Source organism: Photinus pyralis, unplaced genomic scaffold, assembly GCF_008802855.1.
Source record: "Photinus pyralis isolate 1611_PpyrPB1 unplaced genomic scaffold, Ppyr1.3 Ppyr1.4_LG4, whole genome shotgun sequence".
NCBI lineage: Eukaryota > Metazoa > Arthropoda > Insecta > Coleoptera > Lampyridae > Photinus > Photinus pyralis.
This window is the reverse complement of record NW_022170511.1, coordinates 2652797-2674399: the sequence shown is the minus strand read 5'-3', so window position 1 is coordinate 2674399 and position 21603 is coordinate 2652797. Positions and strand designations below refer to the sequence as shown.

Here is a 21603-nt window from a genome sequence, read left to right as displayed (position 1 = left end):
CTGCTCAACCTATCCTCCATACGACTCAAAAGAGGCTCCACCTACCAGGGAGTTAGTTGAGTTGATAGATTACGGTGGACTGTGATGCAAACGCACACTATGTTGCGTGGGGAAGCACGGACACGACTCGAGGGGCGACCAATTGCAAACAACTGATTTTAATAGCCCCTACCTTCGCCACAGCGCAGAGGTTATCGATCTGACGTTTTAAAAAAGCTAGAGGCAACATTTTGCAATAAATAAGGCTGCGTTCTTATTTTTATTTGAAAGTTTAAAAAAAGACATTGCTCAGAAAATAGAAGAAAGCGCCCTCTCGCCTTTCGAAAGCATCTTCTGTGGTGTTATATGCTATATATGTAAATTAACAATAATTAACGCTTTTCTCACTGTCAGCTTTGACTTTCTTTATATAAAGGTCAAACGGCATTGCATAGTTCACATGGCCCATCGAACACATTATTCCATTGATATTAGTGACGTCATACCACCCCTCCCCCGTTCCGAATGTGTCAATACCAACGGTTTTAAAGAACTTAACCAAATTCGTTAGCACCGCGCAATCCCATATGTTATCCTTTAGTATTATCACTTTCAGCGTAGGAGCGGCTTGGCGTAGAGCCTGGGCGTCTAAATAAAACAGATTATTTCTAGATATATCCAAATAGTAGATTGATGCCATGGGTAGCAAAAGCGACGGGTCCATTTCGGAAAATTCGTTGTTGGCGAGATTTATCGTTAATAATCGTTTCAGGCCTGAAAAGGTTCCAGGCAAAAAGTTACGCAGCTTATTCCCTTTCAAGTCCAAGCCTTTCAGCAGATCATTATATTGAAACATCCCCAACGGTATGTAGCATATTTTGTTGAACTGCAGGTCTAAAATTTCCATAGTCGAGAGTCCTTTAAGCGAATCCTTGTGCAATATTGCAATGTTACTGAATGACAAATTAAATGTTGTTATTTGATCAACCTGTTCAAATGCGCCTCCAGGAATTTCCACAATGTTATTGTGGCTTAAGTGTACAGCAAGGGCTTTCAATCCATCAAAAACTCCTGGAGTTATGTGTGTTAACGCGTTGTGCTCCAGATTTAACTCGTTTATTTGTGTTAAGCCTCTGAACGCTCCCGGTTCGATTCCAGAGATATTGTTGTTCTGTAAGTAGAGATAGCGCAGTTTGGTCAGCATGCTAAAGGCGTTGCTTGTAATATTTTGGATGCCGCTGCTTGACAGATTGAACGAAGGGACATCGGCGGACGTAGGAAACGTTCCCGATCGAAACACTGGAATCTCGCATCCTGCACATTTGATGTTGTATGCGCCGTAAAACATTGATGGAAATGTGCCCTTGATTCCTGAACAAAGGTAGGTGAGCTTATCGTGCGCGAAGGTGCAGACACTCTTTATGTCTTGCGAATTAGCTAATGCTATGCTGCATATGACTAAAGGGATCCATTTGAACTGCATCCTAGAAAAACAAAGTATGTGGGTAAACATAATGGTTTGGTCGTATTAGGGTGTCTTTTTGTATTATTGGGTACGTAAATCAGTGGAAACGTATATGAGAGTTAAACCAATGTACTGATGCTCTATTTGGCGATAGTTTATGCACCGTATGGATACAAAACTGGTACGAAAAGATGCATTATTCAAAAATGTTTTTCCATTTCGAAATTAACTGCTCCTATTGTTACTTTGAAGGTTATTTATTTCCATTGGTAATTTCGGACTTTGATTGAATCAATACTTGTAAATGGAGAATCTGGTCAATGTTTGCTCGGACTCGGGCAAAAAATTATAGAAATATCCTTTTTGGAAGTTTGGAACTACTTTTTCAAACAGTATTTCATTCAATACCTACTGTACACTTTTTTTTATTGTAAGGGGGGGTTTAGGAAAAAATAACGAGTGAAGAAGTTGTGGCATCGAATAAACATACAAGTTAAGAAAATGTGAAGTTGTGTTTGTTTCTCTATCTATGGGTTTTAGCATGGGTAACATGTGATTTTAATTTGCAAATTGGATAAAACCGAATCACGTCAATTCACAATTCACTACAATTGCGGATCATTGCGTTTATCGGCAGCCAAATTGATGTAGCAAGGTAAATTGTCACATTTACAAAATATTGCTATTTAATTGTAAATTGCTCACCTGGTTATTTGGTAGACACCGAAACGCCGAATGAGAAAATAATATTAATTTCACTATTGTTCGGTTTAAAGAAATAATGAATAATGCTAATATCACTTCCGTTCATTTTTCCGATGTTACAATTGCGTTTAACCACGCGCTTATAGCAAAATACCAATGATGAAACTACATATTTTAGTCACAGAAGAAATGTGGTAAGCCCAATTTATTCAAAACAAAGGATTCGTGATTCAATCACCTTTGTACAAAAGAATCTGTTGGCTGCATTTTGTATATCTACAATTCTACCCCTCTGATAGCGCATTATAGAAACATTCGGTTGATTTGTAAAATGAAACATAATATGCAGGTTAATTAGGTAGAAACTAAGGTTATTATTTACCCTTAAAGGGGGTATCCTAGTTTGGTTCCCTTGGAGCCTATTGAACCCCTTGGCTTAACCCCACTCCCTGAGAGATTCGTGTCTTAAAAAATCCAAGATCACGGGAGAGGCATTTTAAAGCATTCCTAAAATCATCTTCCTTTTCCCAAAGGTATTTACGTGCAGATATGTTTAAAGCTTTGTAAATTTGAATAATAATGATATCATTTATTGCGATGTAAAATAATACAATTGTAATACATAGGTATATCTCAAAAGGGGACAGGTCAGTATGCTGGTTTTCACCGCTCTCATAATAATGACCTGATGATTGCCACTACATTCCTAGTACCATCTTCAACTGAGCTACTTTCGTTCTTCCAACTCCTCAAATTTAAGGGATGTTATTAATTCTATGCCAAGGAGACGTGGAGACGCAAAGAATGCGGATGAGCGAAATGTTAATCAAGTGAGGGGAACGAACAATAGAGTGACAGAGGTGTAAATCGCGCAAGGAGTGCATATAAAGGTGTAAAGAAGGAAGATGGTTTAAAAAATGTGAGAAAAAAACTTGAACGTGTGGATGATGGAAACGAAGACAAAACTTGCAGGAAGCGTAAAAAAACGTGAAGGAGATTATTTGAAAGAGAGATAAAAGGAAAAAGAGAGGTTTTAAACAATGAGCTTGACTGGGGAACAAATACACTCGATATCTGCACGAAGGAAGTATAAGGGAGATGTGAATTAGATGGAAAACGAGCAGTGGATTTGACATAAAGTGATCGTGAAGAAGACGTGATGAGACGTTGTAACTTTTGAACTAGTAGCCCAATCTTGGAACTGTTTGAAATTATGGATTCTACAGGCCACGTTCTATAAGAAAAATTTTCCGGGTCGATCTGAGACAATTTTTTTTCGGGGCAAAAAAACTGGGTTTACCAAGCCAGTGAAATATTTGGGAATCATCATAGACTTCCGCCTAACCTAAAAAGGGCGCATTGAGCCAATAAGCTAAGAAAGTCACTGCATGTCTATGGGCATGTAGAAGGACTTTTGCCTGTGCATGGAGTTGAACTCTTCACGTCTTCACTGGTATATTGGTTTTACACTCTAGTGATAAGGCCAATAATACTGTACGATGCACTTATATGGTGGCCTGCCATGCGCAGGTCAACCGACTGAAGCAATGAAATTCACGTCAACTTTGACCATGAAGGCACTTCTGGGACGAACGCCTTTATACTTAGCTGTGGAGGCAGAGGCTCGGAAGGTTTCCATCATACGGCTAAATTATTGGAACAAGTGGAAGGTTCGAGACAGCTTTGAACACGGGCGGATCTGTGAGAAACCCCATAGCACAGTGCTTCAAACAGAGGTGTTAGTCATCATACCTGCGCAGTGAAGAACCTCCGTATAGGTTACCGTAATAAGCATATTATACACAGTGATATTCATGTAGAAGTAGACATAGGGATTTCCTATAGGAATTTCCTTTGTCTACTTTTACCTGATAAAAGGTCTCCTGAAAGACGCCTAATTTTATGCAACCCAAGTAACTACCTACAACAAATGAGGATCTGCCTGCCACATTAATTATTTATTAATTAGCGTCAGTCTGCAAAGAGGCCCCTCTAATTTTCCGGTTGTTAGTATGGATGTACCATCCCCATACCCCAGCGTATAGTATCTATTGTCATTGGGGCGACAGAGGGGCCCGTTTACAGTTAAGAAGTGGTGATGGCACCACACCTTTGGGGCATTCTCTCACTACTGTGCACCTTAGTATTTGGTCGCCAACGCTGATGTGCACTACACTGAGATTCAACAGTTGCCGCAACCCACCCTCGTACGATTTTTTTTACACCGTGATGGCGTAAAACCATGGTTCCTTGTTTCTAAGGTTGTTTTGTCAAAAGCCCCTTCTATATCTATGATACTACCCGTGTGGACTGTTTATAATCCGGCGATCTTTCATCCGCCCTATACGACGCACTGCAGGGCTGACTCTGTAGATCTTCCTGGGGAGTATGCGTGTTGATTAATGATTAGGGTGCAGTGGAAACGGCCGTGTTAAAGCCGTATCCACTATGTATCTATCGCACAGTCTTTCAAGTGTCTTAAGAAGAAAAGACCAGTGATGTTCCCACCAATTTCTTTGAGAGTGTACTCAGTTGAGCGGGTGGTTGTGATGTTCCCTTTAATACGCAAGGGGGGATCATCCCCCGACACATTTATAAGGTTTTGTGTACTTTTAAATGACAAAATCTCCTTCTGAAAGACGCCTAATTTTATGCAACCAAAATAACATTGCATAAAATTAAGCGTCCTTCAGAAGGTTTTTGTCATTTAAAAGTAGACATAGGGAAAACAATACACACAAATCCCTATGTCTACTTCTCAATGAATTCTCACTCCGCAACAAAAAAGTTGAGTACTGCAGACATATCGTTCTGACTCCTCTCAACAACATGTTCACGACTGCCACGTGGGATTTTCAAATGCAAAAAAGTATTTGTAATATTCTAACCTCAATCTCAATCAAAAGGTTTTCAAATATGCTTTCGCCGTTAGAAGCTGCTAAACAAACAGCAGCTCATAAGGCAATCAATAAACATGTTGAAAATAATTTTGTATTGGGAATAGGTTCCGGCTCTACCATAGTTTATGCAGTCGAAAGATTGGCGGAGAGGGTTGCCAAAGAGAATCTGGAGGTGGTTTGTATTCCAACTTCATTCCAAGCCAAACAGCTAATTGTTAAACACGGGTTAAAACTAGGCAGTTTGGATACACATCCAATACTCGATGTTTGCATAGACGGTGCGGATGAGGTGGACGCCAATCTCAACATAATAAAAGGCGGAGGGGCCTGCCTATTGGAAGAGAAGATTATTGCCAGTTGTGCAAACGGATTAGTGATCATAGCAGATTACACAAAAAATTCCACAAAGTTAGGAGACCAGTATAAAAAAGGTATTCCAATTGAGGTCGTACCTATGAGTTACGTCCCCGTTCGGAACAAAATCCGTAATACCTTTGGTGGGGAGGTCAATTTACGAATGGCAGTCGCCAAAGCCGGTCCGGTCATTACGGATAATGGGAATTTTATCTTGGACTGGGTTAATTTTAAGCAATTGGACGATTGGAAAGAGGTAAATACGGCAATACGGATGATTCCGGGTGTCGTTGAAACCGGACTCTTCCTGCAAATGGCCAAAATCGTTTACTTCGGGCAAGCAGACGGAACCATCAAAGAACAAACTGCAAAGGACGGTCATTAATACTTTTGCTATTACACTTTTACAATAAGCATTTTATACAATTAATTAAGTCTTAAATGGTTTTTAGGTGAATAAATGTTGGCTTTACATTGTTTGTTAATTGTGAAAGATAAAATTGCCACAACATTGCGTTAAGTGTGAATGAGGTAGGACTACAGTAACTAGATTTAAAAGAAACCTTGTTTCAGTTACACAAAACATCATGTATCAAGTGTAAAATTATACAGAGTGTTCGTTTTAAATTTCGAAATTTTGGCACTTGAAATCCTTTATTTACTCGTGATATATCACCCCACCAAAATGTTATATGTATTCTCATCCCGCCGAAGTTACCGGGGTGAGATCAATTGATTTTGTATCTCTATTCAGACACTTGGAATTGAAATTGTTTTAACATTCCAAGTTGTATTGGAAGAGGCCCAAGACATAGCTTTACGTGAAGTGCTTTCACAAGATTATTGTGATTATGGAATAAAAAGTAGGGAAGAAACGTCAGTTTTTAAGACTTGAGGAAGTCCCTTAGATATTCCTCCCTAATTTTGGACCTCAGCAAGATCCTCGGACCATTAATTGTATTTTTATTTCATGAATTTGGTTATTATTGTTACTAAATATGACTGGTTAATTTAAACATGTCTGGTGTTTAAAATAATTATGGTCTCAGTGCTGAAATCTAAACCCCCAGATAGAAGCGCGGGCGGAATTCATACATTCAATTAATTGCATTATGGTGTATAGTAGAATTAGCTTCAAAGTTAATGTTAAGAGCATTTTTAAATAGGCACTTCCAATGGTGAATGGGTTTGAAAATATTGGGGGTAATATTATTTGATTGAGAGCATGATTCCCCCTCATGTAGGTGGTGTAGTATAATCTAGCAAAATTTGGACTTTTTTAAAAAGGTTGCTTAAAAAAATGTTTATATTTTTTAACAAACCGAATACAAGATGTTTTTAAATCGATAAAAACATGCCAAGTTCTACCTCATCAAGTAGGAACATGTAAAAGCTTTATACTTATGAGTGAAAATATAGAGGAACGTGCTTTGCTTTCACAGATAGATGCCAAAATTACTACTCATGCATCAAGTACCCATGCATATGTAGTACATAGATATAGAAAAATAAAACATTTATTCATAAAACACCTACAAAATGAAAGCATAAGAATAAGTATAGAAATGTGCACATTGCAAATGATCAAAAAACATTAATTAATATAGACTGGTCTTCTTCATAATTCGTAAAAATTCATCCTGACTAATTTCACCGTCCCCATCCCGGTCAGCCTCATCGATCATCTCCTGCAACTCCTCGTCCGTTAAATTCTCCCCCAACTCTTTGGCGACGCGTTTCAAATTCTTAAAACTGATTTTTCCAGTATCATCATCATCGAAAAGACGAAAGGCTTTCAATATCTCCTCCTTTGAATCTTTCTCCGCCATTTTCACGGACATTAACTGTAGAAACTCTTCGAACGAAAGCTTCCCAGTACCGTCAGGGTCGATGTCGGCGATCATCTTTTTAATTTCTTCCTTCTTGGGCTCGAAGCCGAGTGCACGTATGGCCACCTTAAGCTCTTTTGTGTCGATTTTACCAGCACCCTCGGTGTCGAATAAGTCGAAGGCTTCGCGAATGTCGGTCTTCTGTTCGTCTGACAGTTCGAATTTTGGTCCTGTCTTTTTGTTGCGGTTTAAGCCTGTGGCACTAGTTTTCTTAGTCGCACCTTGAGATGCTGCCTACAAAAGATTTGAGTTTATAGGTATGTTTTGAAATGATAAAATTACTCACCATTATTTGAATTTTATAATCAATGAAATTCTAAACACAAGGTATCATAGCAACAAATTGGTTAATTGATGATCAATAGAGGGGCGATAAGTGATGTTACACAGTACACTAGATACGATACAGCTACATTCCAGTTATTGTAGATGAACCTTTTACATTTTGATTTTTTAAGAAAAAAAAATTTCAAAATTAAAGGGAAATGGAAAAGACGCCCAACAAGGTAATGTCAAATTCGATACAACGTTGCCGAGTTTACCCAAATTTTAAGTATATAGAGTGTGTGCCCCAATTGTTTGGTCGTCCCTTTAAAATACAAAAAAATTTTGAAATTAAACATTCAGTTTCTGAGATGGGTGAAAACTAATTTGCTACATAATTTTAGTATCAAAAAATTAAGGGTGTTTTTAAAATTTCCAAGAAACGTTTTTCGCATACCAGTAAAGTGCTCTTTCGGGACGAGATAGGTACCCACAAATGTTATTCAAAAAAGTTTTTCAGAATGAAAAATTCAGTAAACGTGCAAAGTTTCCTAGGCCTACTTTGATCTGTTTGATGTTTATATTTTTTAACTGGATTTTTGTAGTATTTTGTAGTTACTTAAAAAAACGTGTAGCAAATTTGAAGGCTTCAAATTGAAGCCGATAGCACTTTGATATTTTAATTAACATATTTAATGTAGGTAAATTGAGGAAAGAGAGTTGAATTTGAAATACTGGGGTTCTGTATTTATGATTGCATAAATGCACAGTTATCCATTGTTGAGGATAATGGGAATCTTTGACACATAATCTGTATTCACTTCTTCAATCTTCTGTATTCTATTTCATAATCGGCTTCAAAAGCAAATGCAACAGACCTTTCTTTGTGTGGGTGAAAAGTTGCTGTAATGTGAGTTAATGAGTAAATTTCGGCCTACTGGGAGAAACGTTTCAATCCCCGTACGATTGCCTTCGCTTCCTTATTTATGTGACGAATTTGACAAATAAGATCCAACGTTCAGCAAGCTATTACTCCGTTTGTATTGGATCTACAGATTCATCCTTTTTGTTGTATAACTACATTTTTACTAACAATGATTTTTTTACATAAATTACTTCCGAGTTTACAAAAAACGGCATGCGAAGTAGATGCGTATGATGATCCGTTTTCCATTGGGTAATCATTCATTCACTTTCACGGGATGCACGAAACAGATAGGGGAAAATTGGAGAAAATCACACGAATCTGTTTTATTAGGATTTAACTACTGAGTAACATTCAGTATCACCTGAGACAAAAGATCGCATTGACAGTTATCACTTATCACTGCGCCAGTGTTCACCGATTCGTCATGTATATAGTCGAAATTTGACAACACCGCACTTTTCGTTTGTTTTGTTTAGTAACTTTTATTTTAAGCTTTGCATGTGTTGGTGTTGTTGACCATCCAATCCATTTCCATTATCGTTTCTTTCCCGCGAACTGTCCATATTATACGTTAATTGTCTTCGTGTTTCTAAATTCTAATGTGAAAATCGTTTCTTGTGTATACCAAAAATGTCAAAGCCAGAACAACCTTCAGATACAACTGTTGACACCGGCGAGAATTCGGTAAATAATTCAATCACTATTGTCTGACTGACTATAACGGTTTTTCTATGACATGATGTTCTGGTCAATTTAAATTCCCACTTCCAGAATGCCTCATCTTCGGACACATTATCTTCTCGAGGGAAAGGTGAAGACTTCGAGACCAAATTGGAGAATGACCGAAGTAAGCGATTCGACTACTTACTTAAGCAAACAGAGATTTTTTCGCACTTTATGATATCGCAACCTTCCAAAACTGCGAACAAGCCTAAAAGTGGACGACCGAAAAAATTGAAGGAGAAGGCTGATGCTGGTGAACAGTTGGAGCCAGGCGAGTATGTTCACCAAGCCTTTAAATCGCTTTGTACTGACTAATTCAATTTAAAGTCATCGCCATCGTAAAACTGAACAGGAGAGGACGAGGAGCTGCTCGCCGAATCGAATGCCAAGACCAAACCGACGGTGCGCTTCGAATCGAATCCTCACTACATCAAAAATGGGGAAATGCGAGATTATCAAGTGCGTGGACTCAATTGGATGATCTCCTTGTACGAGAACGGTATTAATGGTATTCTAGCAGACGAGATGGGTTTGGGTAAAACCCTTCAGACTATTTCGCTCTTGGGTTTCATGAAACATTATAAAAGTGTGCCTGGACCTCATATCGTCGTTGTGCCCAAGTCTACTTTGGCTAATTGGATGAACGAATTTAAGAAGTGGTGTCCGAGTATTAGAGCTGTGTGTTTAATTGGTGACCAAGAGGCCAGGGTAAGTAAACACTGATCAAATGTTACCATTTACAATTGATAGCAAGTCGAAACTGTGTTCTTGTAATTTATAGGTGCCTGCTTTATTGAGCTATAATGACATTTAAACAAAAGCAATTCGCCCTGGTGCCAAATCCAAGAATATACAGGGTGTTATGAACTGTCTTGCTATGTATTCAATTTGAAAAGTTTTAAATTGTGGCCATTGACATTTGCTGTCAGTTTTTACTTTTGAACTTTTGCATTAAAAACAGTGCAAGCAACATTTAACAAAAATGGTTTCATGTATCAATGTACATACAGAGGGTGTCACGACGAATGCCAGTTGTCTATTTCCCAAAAAGGAAAATTTTCAAAATTTTACAGTCTACGGAGGACTTCGTCTAAAATATTCCTTCTGGTACACCCACCTGCTAAATTGTAGATAGGATACCCCGAGGGAGACCCTATCTATTCTTTAATTTTTAGACCTTACGCAACATTGTATATATATATGTCCTATACCTAAATTTAGACGTTTTTGACTCGTTTTTGAAATTTAATTTTGATGTTACATTTGATGTTTGCAGCGTCCAAATCATAATTGCAAATTTTTTCTAGATGAGAGCTGTTGTCATTTAATTGGCGCTTATTTACTTTTAGAAGAGGTTCTGCTTTAGTGGATTATGTTGATATTTTAATTATAAATAAATACTTTAAACGTAACCCAGCGTTTCAGGGCATTTTCATGTCATTTAGCATGCTTAATTGGTTTCAGGTCAGGTTGTTTTCATACCATTTACCCTACAAAAATGATATTGGTGCATTTTAGTCATTTCAGAAAAATTACTGCTTCTTTATCACGTTATAAGTATAGGGGTAAACAAAATTTTGAACAGCTTTTTAAAAAAGTGGATGCATGTATTGTCGAAATTATTTTGAAATTTTTAAAGCAAACTTATTTGTTTTGTTATTTTAATATCTTCATTTCTTTTGCAAGGAGAGACGAATAGGGGATTACAAAATGTATGAATTTGAAATAAAAACTGTTTATCTTATGGGCACATTCCAACTTTCGTATTTTGTTAAGATATTTGAGAGAAATTATAAATGCCCACCATTGATAAAGTAGTCCAGAGGTCGCTTATTATGAAAGGCCGCGTTTAATTTAGTTTGGACACTGCAATTATTTTATTTAATCATCCCCACCAGTTTCTGAGAGCAATGGAAAAAATTTAGTTTGCTTTGAGGGAGAAACAAGTATAAATCAGGTATGTATACAACATTTCAGGAAATGAGAAGTTAAGAAAATTAAATTTGAAAAAATTTAAAACTGGATATAAAAAATTCGTAACGAATCGAACATTCATAAATGAGTACAAACAAAATTAAAAAAAAAACATTGTCCCTATTGTGTATCGCACCTGTTTTTAAAGATTTGCAGTTGTCCCTTTTTTTGACTAAAAATCTCGAAATTTTAAAAAATCTGAAAATAACTAAGAAATTACCGAAAAACTGAAAATGATAAATTTAGTTAAATGAGCTTAAATGAGATAACAAAAAAAGATAAATAAGTAATGATGTGCCACAAAAATGTCAAAATCAAAAGTTTTACAACAAAACATTCATAGTGGGTAAGTAGATCTTGCTGAATCAACATGGCCCGTTTAATCTACACTGTATCTTTGAGACATTTGAAACCAAAACCACCTCTATATGATTTTTTTAAAAAGTTAAATTCTTAGTTTTTAAGGCACATTTCAGGCTGACTTGTGGCCAAATGAGTCGTACTGTGAAACTTGAATCGTCATCCTCACTCTCCTCTGAATAATGGGCCGGGTATTCTGACAGTACAGGGTGGTCCAAAGTGGACACTCTTATGAAAACATCCTTTATTTTAAGAGATAGACAAAAATGGAGCTAGGTTGAAGCTCAATTTTAAAAAGAAACTCACTAGTGCAAACAGAATTCAGCTATATCCTAATCGTTTGGCCCTGCATTTCTTGAATTTAGTCAATTTCTTTCATGCCCCATAACTTTCTTATTAAAGATAATTGATTTTAGAAAAATCTTACTTAGAGTACTTTTTTATGTAATCCATCGCGATGCATAGTTTTTATTGGTTTTCTTTTAATACGATCCTAAACTAAATTCCTTCATACGGACCAACCTATTTCCTAAATTTTGATGTATCACTTGTTATATTTCTCGTTATATTTATATTAAATATTTGCATTATTGCACTTTATACATTAAAATATTTTTATTGTAGGCATCTAGGTTTCCAATGCGAACAAGAGATGGCAGGATTGTTTAAAACAACAATTTTTTGGTTATCTGGGAATTCTTATGAGATAATCAAAAAATTGTCGTTTTAAACAATCCTACCATCTTTTGTTCGGCATGGATACCTAGATGTTTGCAATACAAATATTTTGATAATGCAATATATTATAATATAATATAAATTAATATAAAAAGTGGTACATCAAACTTTAGGAAATTTTTCGCTCGTCAAAAACTCCATTCTGTTTTCACCAGTGATTTTCTCTTTAACTTTACTGCCAGGGCATCAGAAATTCTGCGATTAAGTATATGGTTACATGAAACGCATAGAAGTCAAAACATTTCCATTCTATACTTCACTTCACTACTCAAAACTAATCAAAATATATTTAAAACTGGAAATCTGTAAATAATGAAAATCGTTTATGATTGATTGACCTCTAGACCACTCTTTTGCTTCGCATCGTGCGCAATTTTTCTACTCACCCGTAATACGCATTATTACAACCTTGTGACGTAATATACTATTGACGCAAAAATAAGCGTCCCAGATCGTCCCAGATAGTTTTAAATCTTTTTATTACAGAGCGTATTTATAAGAGATGTAATGATGCCAGGAGAATGGGATGTATGCATAACATCATACGAAATGATAATAAGAGAAAAATCCGTATTTAAAAAATTCAATTGGAGATATATGGTTGTCGACGAAGCGCACAGAATCAAAAACGAAAAATCGAAACTTTCCGAAATTCTCCGCGAATTTAAGACCACAAACCGCCTACTACTCACTGGAACGCCGTTGCAAAATAATCTCCACGAGCTTTGGTCACTTTTAAATTTCTTACTTCCCGACGTATTTAATTCGGCGGACGACTTCGACGCATGGTTTAACACAAACCTGTGCCTGGGTGATAACGCTTTGGTGGAACGGCTACACGCCGTACTCAAACCTTTCCTGTTGAGAAGATTAAAGTCCGAAGTGGAGAAGCGACTTAAGCCGAAGAAAGAAGTGAAAGTCTACGTTGGGCTTAGTAAAATGCAGCGAGAATGGTACACTAAGGTGCTTATGAAAGATATCGATATCGTGAATGGCGCGGGAAAAATCGAAAAGATGAGGCTGCAAAACATTCTTATGCAGCTTCGCAAATGTACCAATCATCCTTATCTTTTTGACGGCGCGGAACCCGGTCCGCCGTACACGACCGACGAACATCTGGTGTATAACTGTGGAAAATTGGTTATACTTGATAAACTACTGCCAAAGTTAAGGGAGCAAGGTTCTCGTGTCCTTATATTCTCGCAGATGACTAGGATGTTAGATATATTAGAAGATTATTGTCTATGGCGGCAATATAATGTAAGCGTTAAGGATGCGGATTGCTGTCAGATGTTAACTGTACTTGTTTTCAGTACTGTCGATTGGATGGGCAAACGAATCATGAAGATCGACAACGCCAAATCAATGAATTCAACGAAGACAATAGTGCGAAATTCGTTTTCATGTTGTCAACTAGGGCGGGCGGTCTCGGTATAAATTTGGCAACGGCGGACGTTGTAATCATTTACGATTCCGACTGGAATCCACAGATGGATCTTCAAGCTATGGATCGCGCGCACAGAATTGGCCAAACCAAGCAAGTTCGCGTGTTTAGGTAATTCCGTTTGCATTGATTTGTATTGTTATTTTAACGAATCACATATCTAGATTTATAACTGAAAACACTGTCGAGGAGAAGATAGTCGAACGCGCCGAAGTTAAGTTAAGATTAGATAAATTAGTTATACAGCAGGGACGATTAGCTGATAATAAATCGACCACTTTAAATAAAGACGAAATGTTGAATATGATCCGACATGGTGCAAATCACGTTTTTGCCTCCAAAGATTCCGAAATTACCGACGAAGATATTGATACAATATTACAAAAAGGAGAAGCAAAGGTACTTCCCTCTTCCCGCTCCCGTTTTTCTATTATTTCTGCCTTAAATCTTTTTAATTTCCTCTTCTTACACCCATATTTTCCTTTTATAGACTGCAGAGCTTAATCAGAAATTCGAAGCGTTAGGCGAATCATCTTTGCGTAATTTTACAGTCGACACTCCCAGCGAATCTGTGTATAAATTCGAGGGGGAGGATTACCGAGAAAAACAGAAGACTACGGGTATCGGTCATTGGATCGAACCTCCAAAACGTGAGCGTAAAGCCAATTACGCGGTCGACGCATATTTCCGAGAAGCTCTCAGAGTGTCGGAACCAAAAGCACCAAAGGTCAGTAGATAAAAAAAAATTTTAAAATCATTTTTTAATATAAAATTGATTATTCCTGTGTAGGCTCCTAGACCTCCGAAGCAACCAATTGTGCAGGACTTCCAGTTTTTCCCGCCGCGCCTATTCGAACTTTTAGATCAGGAAATCTACTATTTCCGAAAAACGTTAGGTTATAAAGTTCCGAAAAACTCCGAGCTAGGTCCCGAGGCGAGCAAACAGCAAAAGGAAGAGCAAAGAAAAATCGACGACTCCGAGCCTCTCACGGAAGACGAGCAGCAAGAGAAGGAGAATCTGCTAACGCAGGGCTTTACTAATTGGACGAAACGGGATTTTAACCAATTTATTAAGGCCAACGAAAAATATGGGCGCGACGATATCGAGAATATCGCGAAGGAAGTGGAAGGGAAGACGCCCGAAGAGGTGATGGAGTATTCGGCGGTGTTTTGGGAGCGTTGTCACGAATTGACGGACATTGATCGGATTATGGCGCAGATTGAACGCGGCGAGGCGAAGATACAGCGTCGCGCGAGCATCAAGAGGGCGCTGGACGCAAAAATGGCGCGATACAGAGCGCCATTTCATCAACTGCGAATCGCCTACGGCACTAACAAAGGGAAAAACTACATGGAAGAGGAGGATCGATTTCTCGTTTGCATGCTGCATAAACTTGGTTTCGATAGGGAAAACGTGTACGAAGAGTTACGAGCGGCAATTCGGGCGTCACCGCAATTTCGATTCGATTGGTTCTTGAAATCTCGCACCGCCATGGAGTTGCAAAGAAGGTGTAATACTCTCATCACTTTAATTGAGAGAGAAAATCAAGAATTGGAAGAGAAGGAGAAGGCGGAACGTAAGAAAAAGTTACCCAAAGCTGTTACCATGCCAGGTTTGCCTACACAACCTCTCAACAAGACTGGACAAAAACGCAAAAACGACAATAGCATTGGAAATGTAGAAAAAAAAAAAAAGAAAAAATGAGGTAGTTTTTTCCGTTATTAGTGTCATTTGTAGCTTTTTTTTAAACATTGATACTTAAACAGTGCTTGTATGAGCTGTATGTGTATGTCCATGTATTTATTTTAATTAGGAGTATATATCAGGTAGGCGATTCTCTTATTTACTTGCACAGTTTAATTATTTTTTAAATAAAGATTGTCTTATTTTAAATGTTTTACTCTTTTAGTTTAAAACACTGCATTTGCGACCATTTATGATTGAGGTTACAGATCTGTTTTTTTAGGATTTTCCCGAAATTAAAGTAAAACCAGTGTCACAAGTAAATAATCAATAACAATAATTGTCTTGAAGTTATAAACAGTTAACTAGCCATGTGAATTGAGGCTTAGATTTGTACACTGTGTACTGTTAGCTATAGGGGGCAGTATACGTATTTTGAAAGAGTACACTTATATACACCAGAATAAGCATAAAGGGCGATACTCGCCAATAAAGGAGCACAGACATTGTATTCCCGACAAGCGAAAGTACAGTGAGCCATGGTTTCGGTGGGCAATGATCATTCAAACGGCGATATGCCTCCAATGACGTTCAAATCCTTTGCGCGAGGAGATGTTGTGGAATGCCGCCCGTCCAGGGACATGATTGTGGTGTAACCATTTCCGGATGTTAGGGATTATGTCTTTTAGCGGACGCGTTCCCTGACTGCTGCCATTTATTCACGTTCTCATGTTCGGTGGCCGGACAAGGAGAGAAAGGCGTTGCTACAAATGCGATCGTTATAAACAGGGTGCAGGTGCCGTTCCTGCGTAGGATACTGCTTCAATAAATTTCCTGCAGAAGAACAAGAGGAGGATGCTTAGCAATAACGCAAAAGGAATCGAAGAGAGCCGTCATTGTATATATACAATGGTGCCGTTCTGTAAGACCCAAAAGGTAGGTCTTAAGGAATAGGGATTAAAGCGAGACCTGTTTCTTGACCACGTGAGAATGTTTTGAGTCTATCAAACCATATGTTCAAGCCATACAGTGCGTAAATTTGAACTCTGAACAATTCTTCCAACATACTTTTTTATTCAATGATACAGACAAGAGAATGCCTGACAGTTCTGCAACCCACCTTACACACAAATGTGACGGCAATAACAAAAGAATCTCGAAAATGATTAATTATCCATTGGCTGACCAGAAGACCCTGTATGCAATGTGGTGTATACATACAGCAACACCCTGCACCCATTTTTTTCTTGAAGAGGACCATTACGACTTTAAAAAAAATGGGGTGGCTGTTCCAACTCGTGGTAGGTTTTGATTTATGACGTCATATGCATTCAATTAGACCCAGCAAGTTGCATATCAAATGAAAGGTGTTTATTAGAACTAATCCAATATTATTTAGTTATTGGCACTGATTCGAGATATGACGTCATAATAACCACTTTTATGAGGTTGGCTCCCAAACGAAAACGTTGGACCCTCCATTTATTTGGAAAAGTGCTTGTTTTGATCCCTTCTATCACCCAATTTTTTTTATATGCCTACATATATGTAACACCCTGTAAATATGCGACGCAACTAGTAAATTTTATGACGTTTGTATACGACGACTCTGTTTCAGTTTGTTGAAAGACACAATATTTAAAAATGTTTAGTTTTCATCGGGAGCTACAAGCGACTACACCCAATCGAATGAAATAAACGAATTTTTTTGTCTAGTTTTTTTCCCACGAAATCCATGTAGTTACTTTTACTTGGAACACTCCGTATACAGCTAGAAAGTTGATTTTTTTAGGAAGAATGTTTTAAAACAATCTATTTTTCTTGGGAGGTTTCATCTTTAGTACTAAACTGCTTCTGATAAACGTAACTAATAACGGGTCTTTTTTTAAATTTGACGTCGAAGTTGACTTTGCAACATTGAATTATTGTGAACCCTCTAAGATTATATTATTATTAAATTATTGTAAGGTAATCTTTGTGTGTTCACAATGAGCTTGTCATGGCCAACTTCGACGTCGAATTTTTAAAAATTATAAAGTTCTCCTGTGAGATCGAAGGGACTTCAGCGCATTTTTGTGTCGTGTGAGTCATACAGGAATTCAATATAGTGCCACGAGAATGCCAGAAAGAGTCTTCAGCAACGTTCTTAATGCCCACTCTCCACTACGTCAACCATGGACTTCCTAGGCTCCTATATATTGCGCGCCATCAAGGGGAATGAGGTGAGGCACACGTCGATGTTAGTTGAACCTTAGTGTATGGTTGAACTACTATATAATATAAGGATTGCTCGATCACTGAATTTTTTCGCCGCGTGTAGTGACGTCACTCGCGGACCCAGTACCAGCGCATGCTTTGATTAAGGCCGATTCCCATTATAGCAGCATCGAGCAGCGCGGCGCGGTGAAAAGCTGCTCTCAATTGTTCGCATGTAAATAAGTAGATCCGTTTTCACCTAGGCAGAGCAGAGCGGCGCGGTGCAGCGCAGCAAATTTTAAACGCGTCGGGAAGCATTGGAATACGCGGCGCTGCTTTGAAACGCGCCGCTGTGCGTGTAGACGGACCAGTGGGAATTGAGGAGCGAAGCAGATCAGCGTGGTGCTGCGGCTTGTGAAAAGCATTTGTTTGTCTTCTGTGTTGAGCTTGCGTGTGTTAGTGGATTCGCTATGGACGGGCAAAGAATAGAAAAATTGATTGTACTCGTCCGCTTTCTTTTTCTTCTTTTTTCGTCGTGTACATGGCATAGTGCCGCTATAAATATTATGAAATCATCTGGTGATGATGACGATGATGGCTCTTCTTCGAGCGTGTAAGAATACATTCTCCCTTAAATTGAACACAAACAGAAACGCTGCTTCGTCACGCTTCCAAATGGTGCTTAAGTGGGAATACCCCTCTACAATTTGCTGCTAACGACGCGCCGCTCTGCGCCGCGCCACTCGGTGCTGCTCTAATGAGAATCGACCTTTAGGATTACCATAAAATACGTTCAAATGGGTGTTGTAGGCAGGCATTTAAATTAGAAACACTGTCCATTAGTCTCGCTTACAGCACCATATCCATTCCTTGCGTATTAATCCATCGGTTTTAGGGAAGTTATGGTAAATGACTTCCGGGTTAGTGATTTTTGTGCAAACACGGCTGTTGTTACAGTCTAATATTGCACATCGGCGTCCTGGCGTCCATGCAAATACGTTCACAACTTAGCAAATTATAACTGTCAATTCTGACAGCCGGGTCCGTTGGTGACGTCACATATGACTTAAACTTGAGCAACATTACAAGTATAGGGATCGAGCAATGTTTATATTATACAGGGTGACAATTTGAAAACTTACCGCCCCCCATATCTTAGTAAATAAACGAGATATTTAAAAAAATCAAAATCCGTTTCGGTAATTCGGAGAGGGAATCACAATGACATAGTTGGCGACGCACCCCCTCCAACCCCCTGCGCCCCAGCCACCCCAACTTTTAAATCTTAAATAGTGACCCCCCCATGTGTGATACGTCGTCGGAAAGCTCTGAAAAAATGCTTTCCAACCATACCAAATAGCATTACATTTAGGTTAGTAATTATCGTGCAAATCAAAAAATAAACTAATATGATACATTTGAAATCTGTCGTATTTAAAACGCAATCGGCGAACATAGACGAACTAAGACAGAGAATAATTCAAGAATGTCGAAATATTGCAAAACCAACATTTGAAAAGGTTCGACAAGAGTTTGAGAATAGATTATAACTGGCGATTAAAAATGAGTTGCTGTCGAGTCGGCTTTGGAAGTTCAAGTTAAATACGATTTTCCATGTAAACAAACAGGGCGACTCGACAGCAACTCATTTTTGATCGCCTAGTAATACTGTGTTACCAATAACGGAAAACATTTTGAACATTTATTGAAATAAAAGCCAACCTTAGAAAATGTATCATATTGGTTTATTTTTTGATTTGCACGATAATTACTAACCTAAATGTAATGATATTTGATATGGTTGGAAAGCATTTTTTCAGAGCTTTCCAACGACGTATCACACATGGGGGGTCACTATTTAAGATTTAAAAGTTGGGGTGGTTAGGGCGCAGGGGGTGTGTCGCCAACTATGTCATTGTGATTCCCCCTCCGAATTACCGAAACGGATTTTGATTTCTTTAAATATCTCGTCTATTTACTAAGATATGAGAGGTGGTAAGTTTTCAAATTGTCACCCTGTATAGTATCCTTGGGTTGAACCCATATGATTTGAGAAGGTGTGCGGGTTGTTGGGTAGGTTGACAACACATAGGTCACGTCCCGAACGAGGTTTTCAACTAAGGCACCTCGTGCGTCCGTCGTCGGGGAGTACCCGCAATGGAAATTATTGTTTGGCGCCTTTCGCTTTTATCTCGTATACATGCCTTATATGTGCACAAAGCACTCGAGCGAAAATGGTTATACGTAATTTTTTTCAATAAAGGTTTATATCAGTTTCATGTGTTTTTTATCTTTTGCTTCATACGAATCAAAATTCGGTAAATGTTTTTTGAACTGATTTCTGTAGAATTTATTAAAAATATGTGTTGTTCCGACTAGATCAAGCGAACCAAAATCTTACGATTCTAGCAGAGATGAGATAAAATTAATTTTTTAATGCCTTTTGACCTCCTTTAACATAGGAAATGTTCCTAAGTACATACCTACCTACATGAACCAAGCGAAACCTCCTTTTCATAAATTGGGGTCAAGTAATATTCAATAGTATAACGTGCGATCATAAATGAGCTGCTGTCGAGTCGCCTTTGGAAGTTCAAGTTAAGTACGATTTCCCATGTAAACGAAAATTCCAAAGGTGACTCGACAGCAACTCATTTTTGATCGCATGGTATTGGTTTAATGGTTTAATATTCTTAAGAGAACAAAAACTAGTTTAATCCAGTGTTGCTTATACTATTTTTAGCGCATTTTTGCAAATTTATTTGTAAAAAGTAGCTTTTAATCTCACTTTGGCTGGCTGGCTTTTAATCTCACTTTGGCTGGCTGGCTGGCTGCTGGCTGGCTGGCTGGCTGGCTGGCTGGCTGGCAGCAAATGTGGGCGCGTAGAAGAACTCTTGTAGAAAGGCAACGGGTGTACGTGTATCTACAGGGCCGTGAAATTTGTCAACCTTAGGGGCATGGCTACATGATGTGGGGTTGGCGACATCTGGGCGTCATCCTCGAGCGTAGTATACTAACGTGAAGGTTTTTCAGTTTTTTCCTATCTTCTACTACAGTTTTGGTCCGATTCTTTTGAAATTGGTATCGTCGGAAAGATGTTGTAAACGCGCACAACTCCTGCGTGGCGGAATTTTGTTTTTTGTCATAGGGGCGAAATTAACGACCTTTTGCGAGGCGCGCGCGCGTCTTCGAGAAGTAGTCAACTTCGGGCGCCTTTTACCTTCCGTTGCGAACTCACGCGGTTTAACGTTTCGTAAATCTCGAATCGCTGTCTCTCTTTCTCGTGTCGCCAATAGAAGTGAATTGCGAGTGAACCGGACGTCGGAAGTGGGTACCGTAAAAGAGAATGTGTTAGCCCGCGACACGATCTCACTGATGGTGGAGTCAAATCTTCAATCGCGAATTGCGGGTGAACGGGACGTCGGAAGGGGGTACCGTCAACGGGAATGTGGTAGCCCCCGACACGATCTTCCTGATGGTGGAGTCAAATCTTTAAAAGCGAATTGCGGGTGCACGAGGAAAGTGGGAAGCGGTTAGTGAATGTAGTAGCCTTCGACAAGATCTGTTATTGATGGTTGAGTCGAAAGTGGCTAATAGAATACTGATCTGCCACACAAAAATGCGCTGAAGTCCCTTCGATCTCAAACGAGGACTTTGATAATTTTTTCCAATACCGACCGATTTAAATCCATTTTTCCATGAATTGTTCACAAAAAACCAAAAATGAGGGATTAAAATTACCTGTGAATGTACAAAAATTAGGGATTAAATTCAATAAAATAATGTAGGTATTGGAAAAAATAAATTATAAACTTTATGAATGGTTTTTTAGAACCTAGGTTGGCCTGGAAAAAATATGTGATCCCTTTTATCACAATTTTTTACGTAGGTAGGTACTTAGATACGTTTATTATTATTTATTTACAACTGTACAGTTTTTACTTAATTACATTAACAGTAGGTACATGTCACCAACATAACTAATATTTACATTAATATT

The 21603-nt window shown here is 38.3% G+C and overlaps 4 protein-coding genes across 4 annotated transcripts; 2 read left to right on the top strand and 2 right to left on the bottom strand.

The window, feature by feature from the left end:
• Window positions 1–240: 240 nt before the first annotated feature.
• Window positions 241–2241, bottom strand: LOC116169837 (leucine-rich repeat-containing protein 15-like). The gene is made up of 2 exons (XM_031486016.1): window positions 2150–2241; window positions 241–1463 (listed from the first exon to the last, which is right to left on the bottom strand). Exon 2 carries the CDS (start codon window positions 1460–1462, stop codon window positions 362–364), a length of 1101 nt encoding a protein of 366 aa, XP_031341876.1. The 5' UTR covers window position 1463; window positions 2150–2241; the 3' UTR covers window positions 241–361.
• A 2672-nt stretch (window positions 2242–4913) lies between these two features.
• On the top strand, window positions 4914–6038 carry LOC116167711 (ribose-5-phosphate isomerase). The gene has a single exon (XM_031483199.1). It carries the CDS (start codon window positions 4979–4981, stop codon window positions 5786–5788), a length of 810 nt encoding a protein of 269 aa, XP_031339059.1. The 5' UTR covers window positions 4914–4978; the 3' UTR covers window positions 5789–6038.
• Window positions 6039–6902: 864 nt separating this feature from the next.
• On the bottom strand, window positions 6903–7817 carry LOC116167712 (caltractin-like). The gene is made up of 2 exons (XM_031483200.1): window positions 7579–7817; window positions 6903–7526 (listed from the first exon to the last, which is right to left on the bottom strand). Exons 1-2 carry the CDS (start codon window positions 7579–7581, stop codon window positions 7002–7004), a joined length of 528 nt encoding a protein of 175 aa, XP_031339060.1. The 5' UTR covers window positions 7582–7817; the 3' UTR covers window positions 6903–7001.
• A 1159-nt stretch (window positions 7818–8976) lies between these two features.
• Window positions 8977–15430, top strand: LOC116167710 (chromatin-remodeling complex ATPase chain Iswi-like). Its single transcript, XM_031483198.1, is given in 9 exon segments — window positions 8977–9168; window positions 9256–9482; window positions 9535–9557; window positions 9560–9915; window positions 12766–13539; window positions 13593–13834; window positions 13888–14122; window positions 14214–14450; window positions 14514–15430. Coding segments are annotated over 9 exon segments (3063 nt in total). The 5' UTR covers window positions 8977–9114; the 3' UTR covers window positions 15429–15430.
• Window positions 15431–21603: the final 6173 nt, after the last annotated feature.

What these genes read in the sequence shown, in the direction of transcription:
- LOC116169837 (XM_031486016.1), bottom strand. Translation starts at nt 1,462, where the DNA reads ATGCAGTTCAAATGGATCCCTTTAGTCATATGCAGCATAGCATTAGCT.
- LOC116167711 (XM_031483199.1), top strand. Translation starts at nt 4,979, where the DNA reads ATGTTCACGACTGCCACGTGGGATTTTCAAATGCAAAAAAGTATTTGT.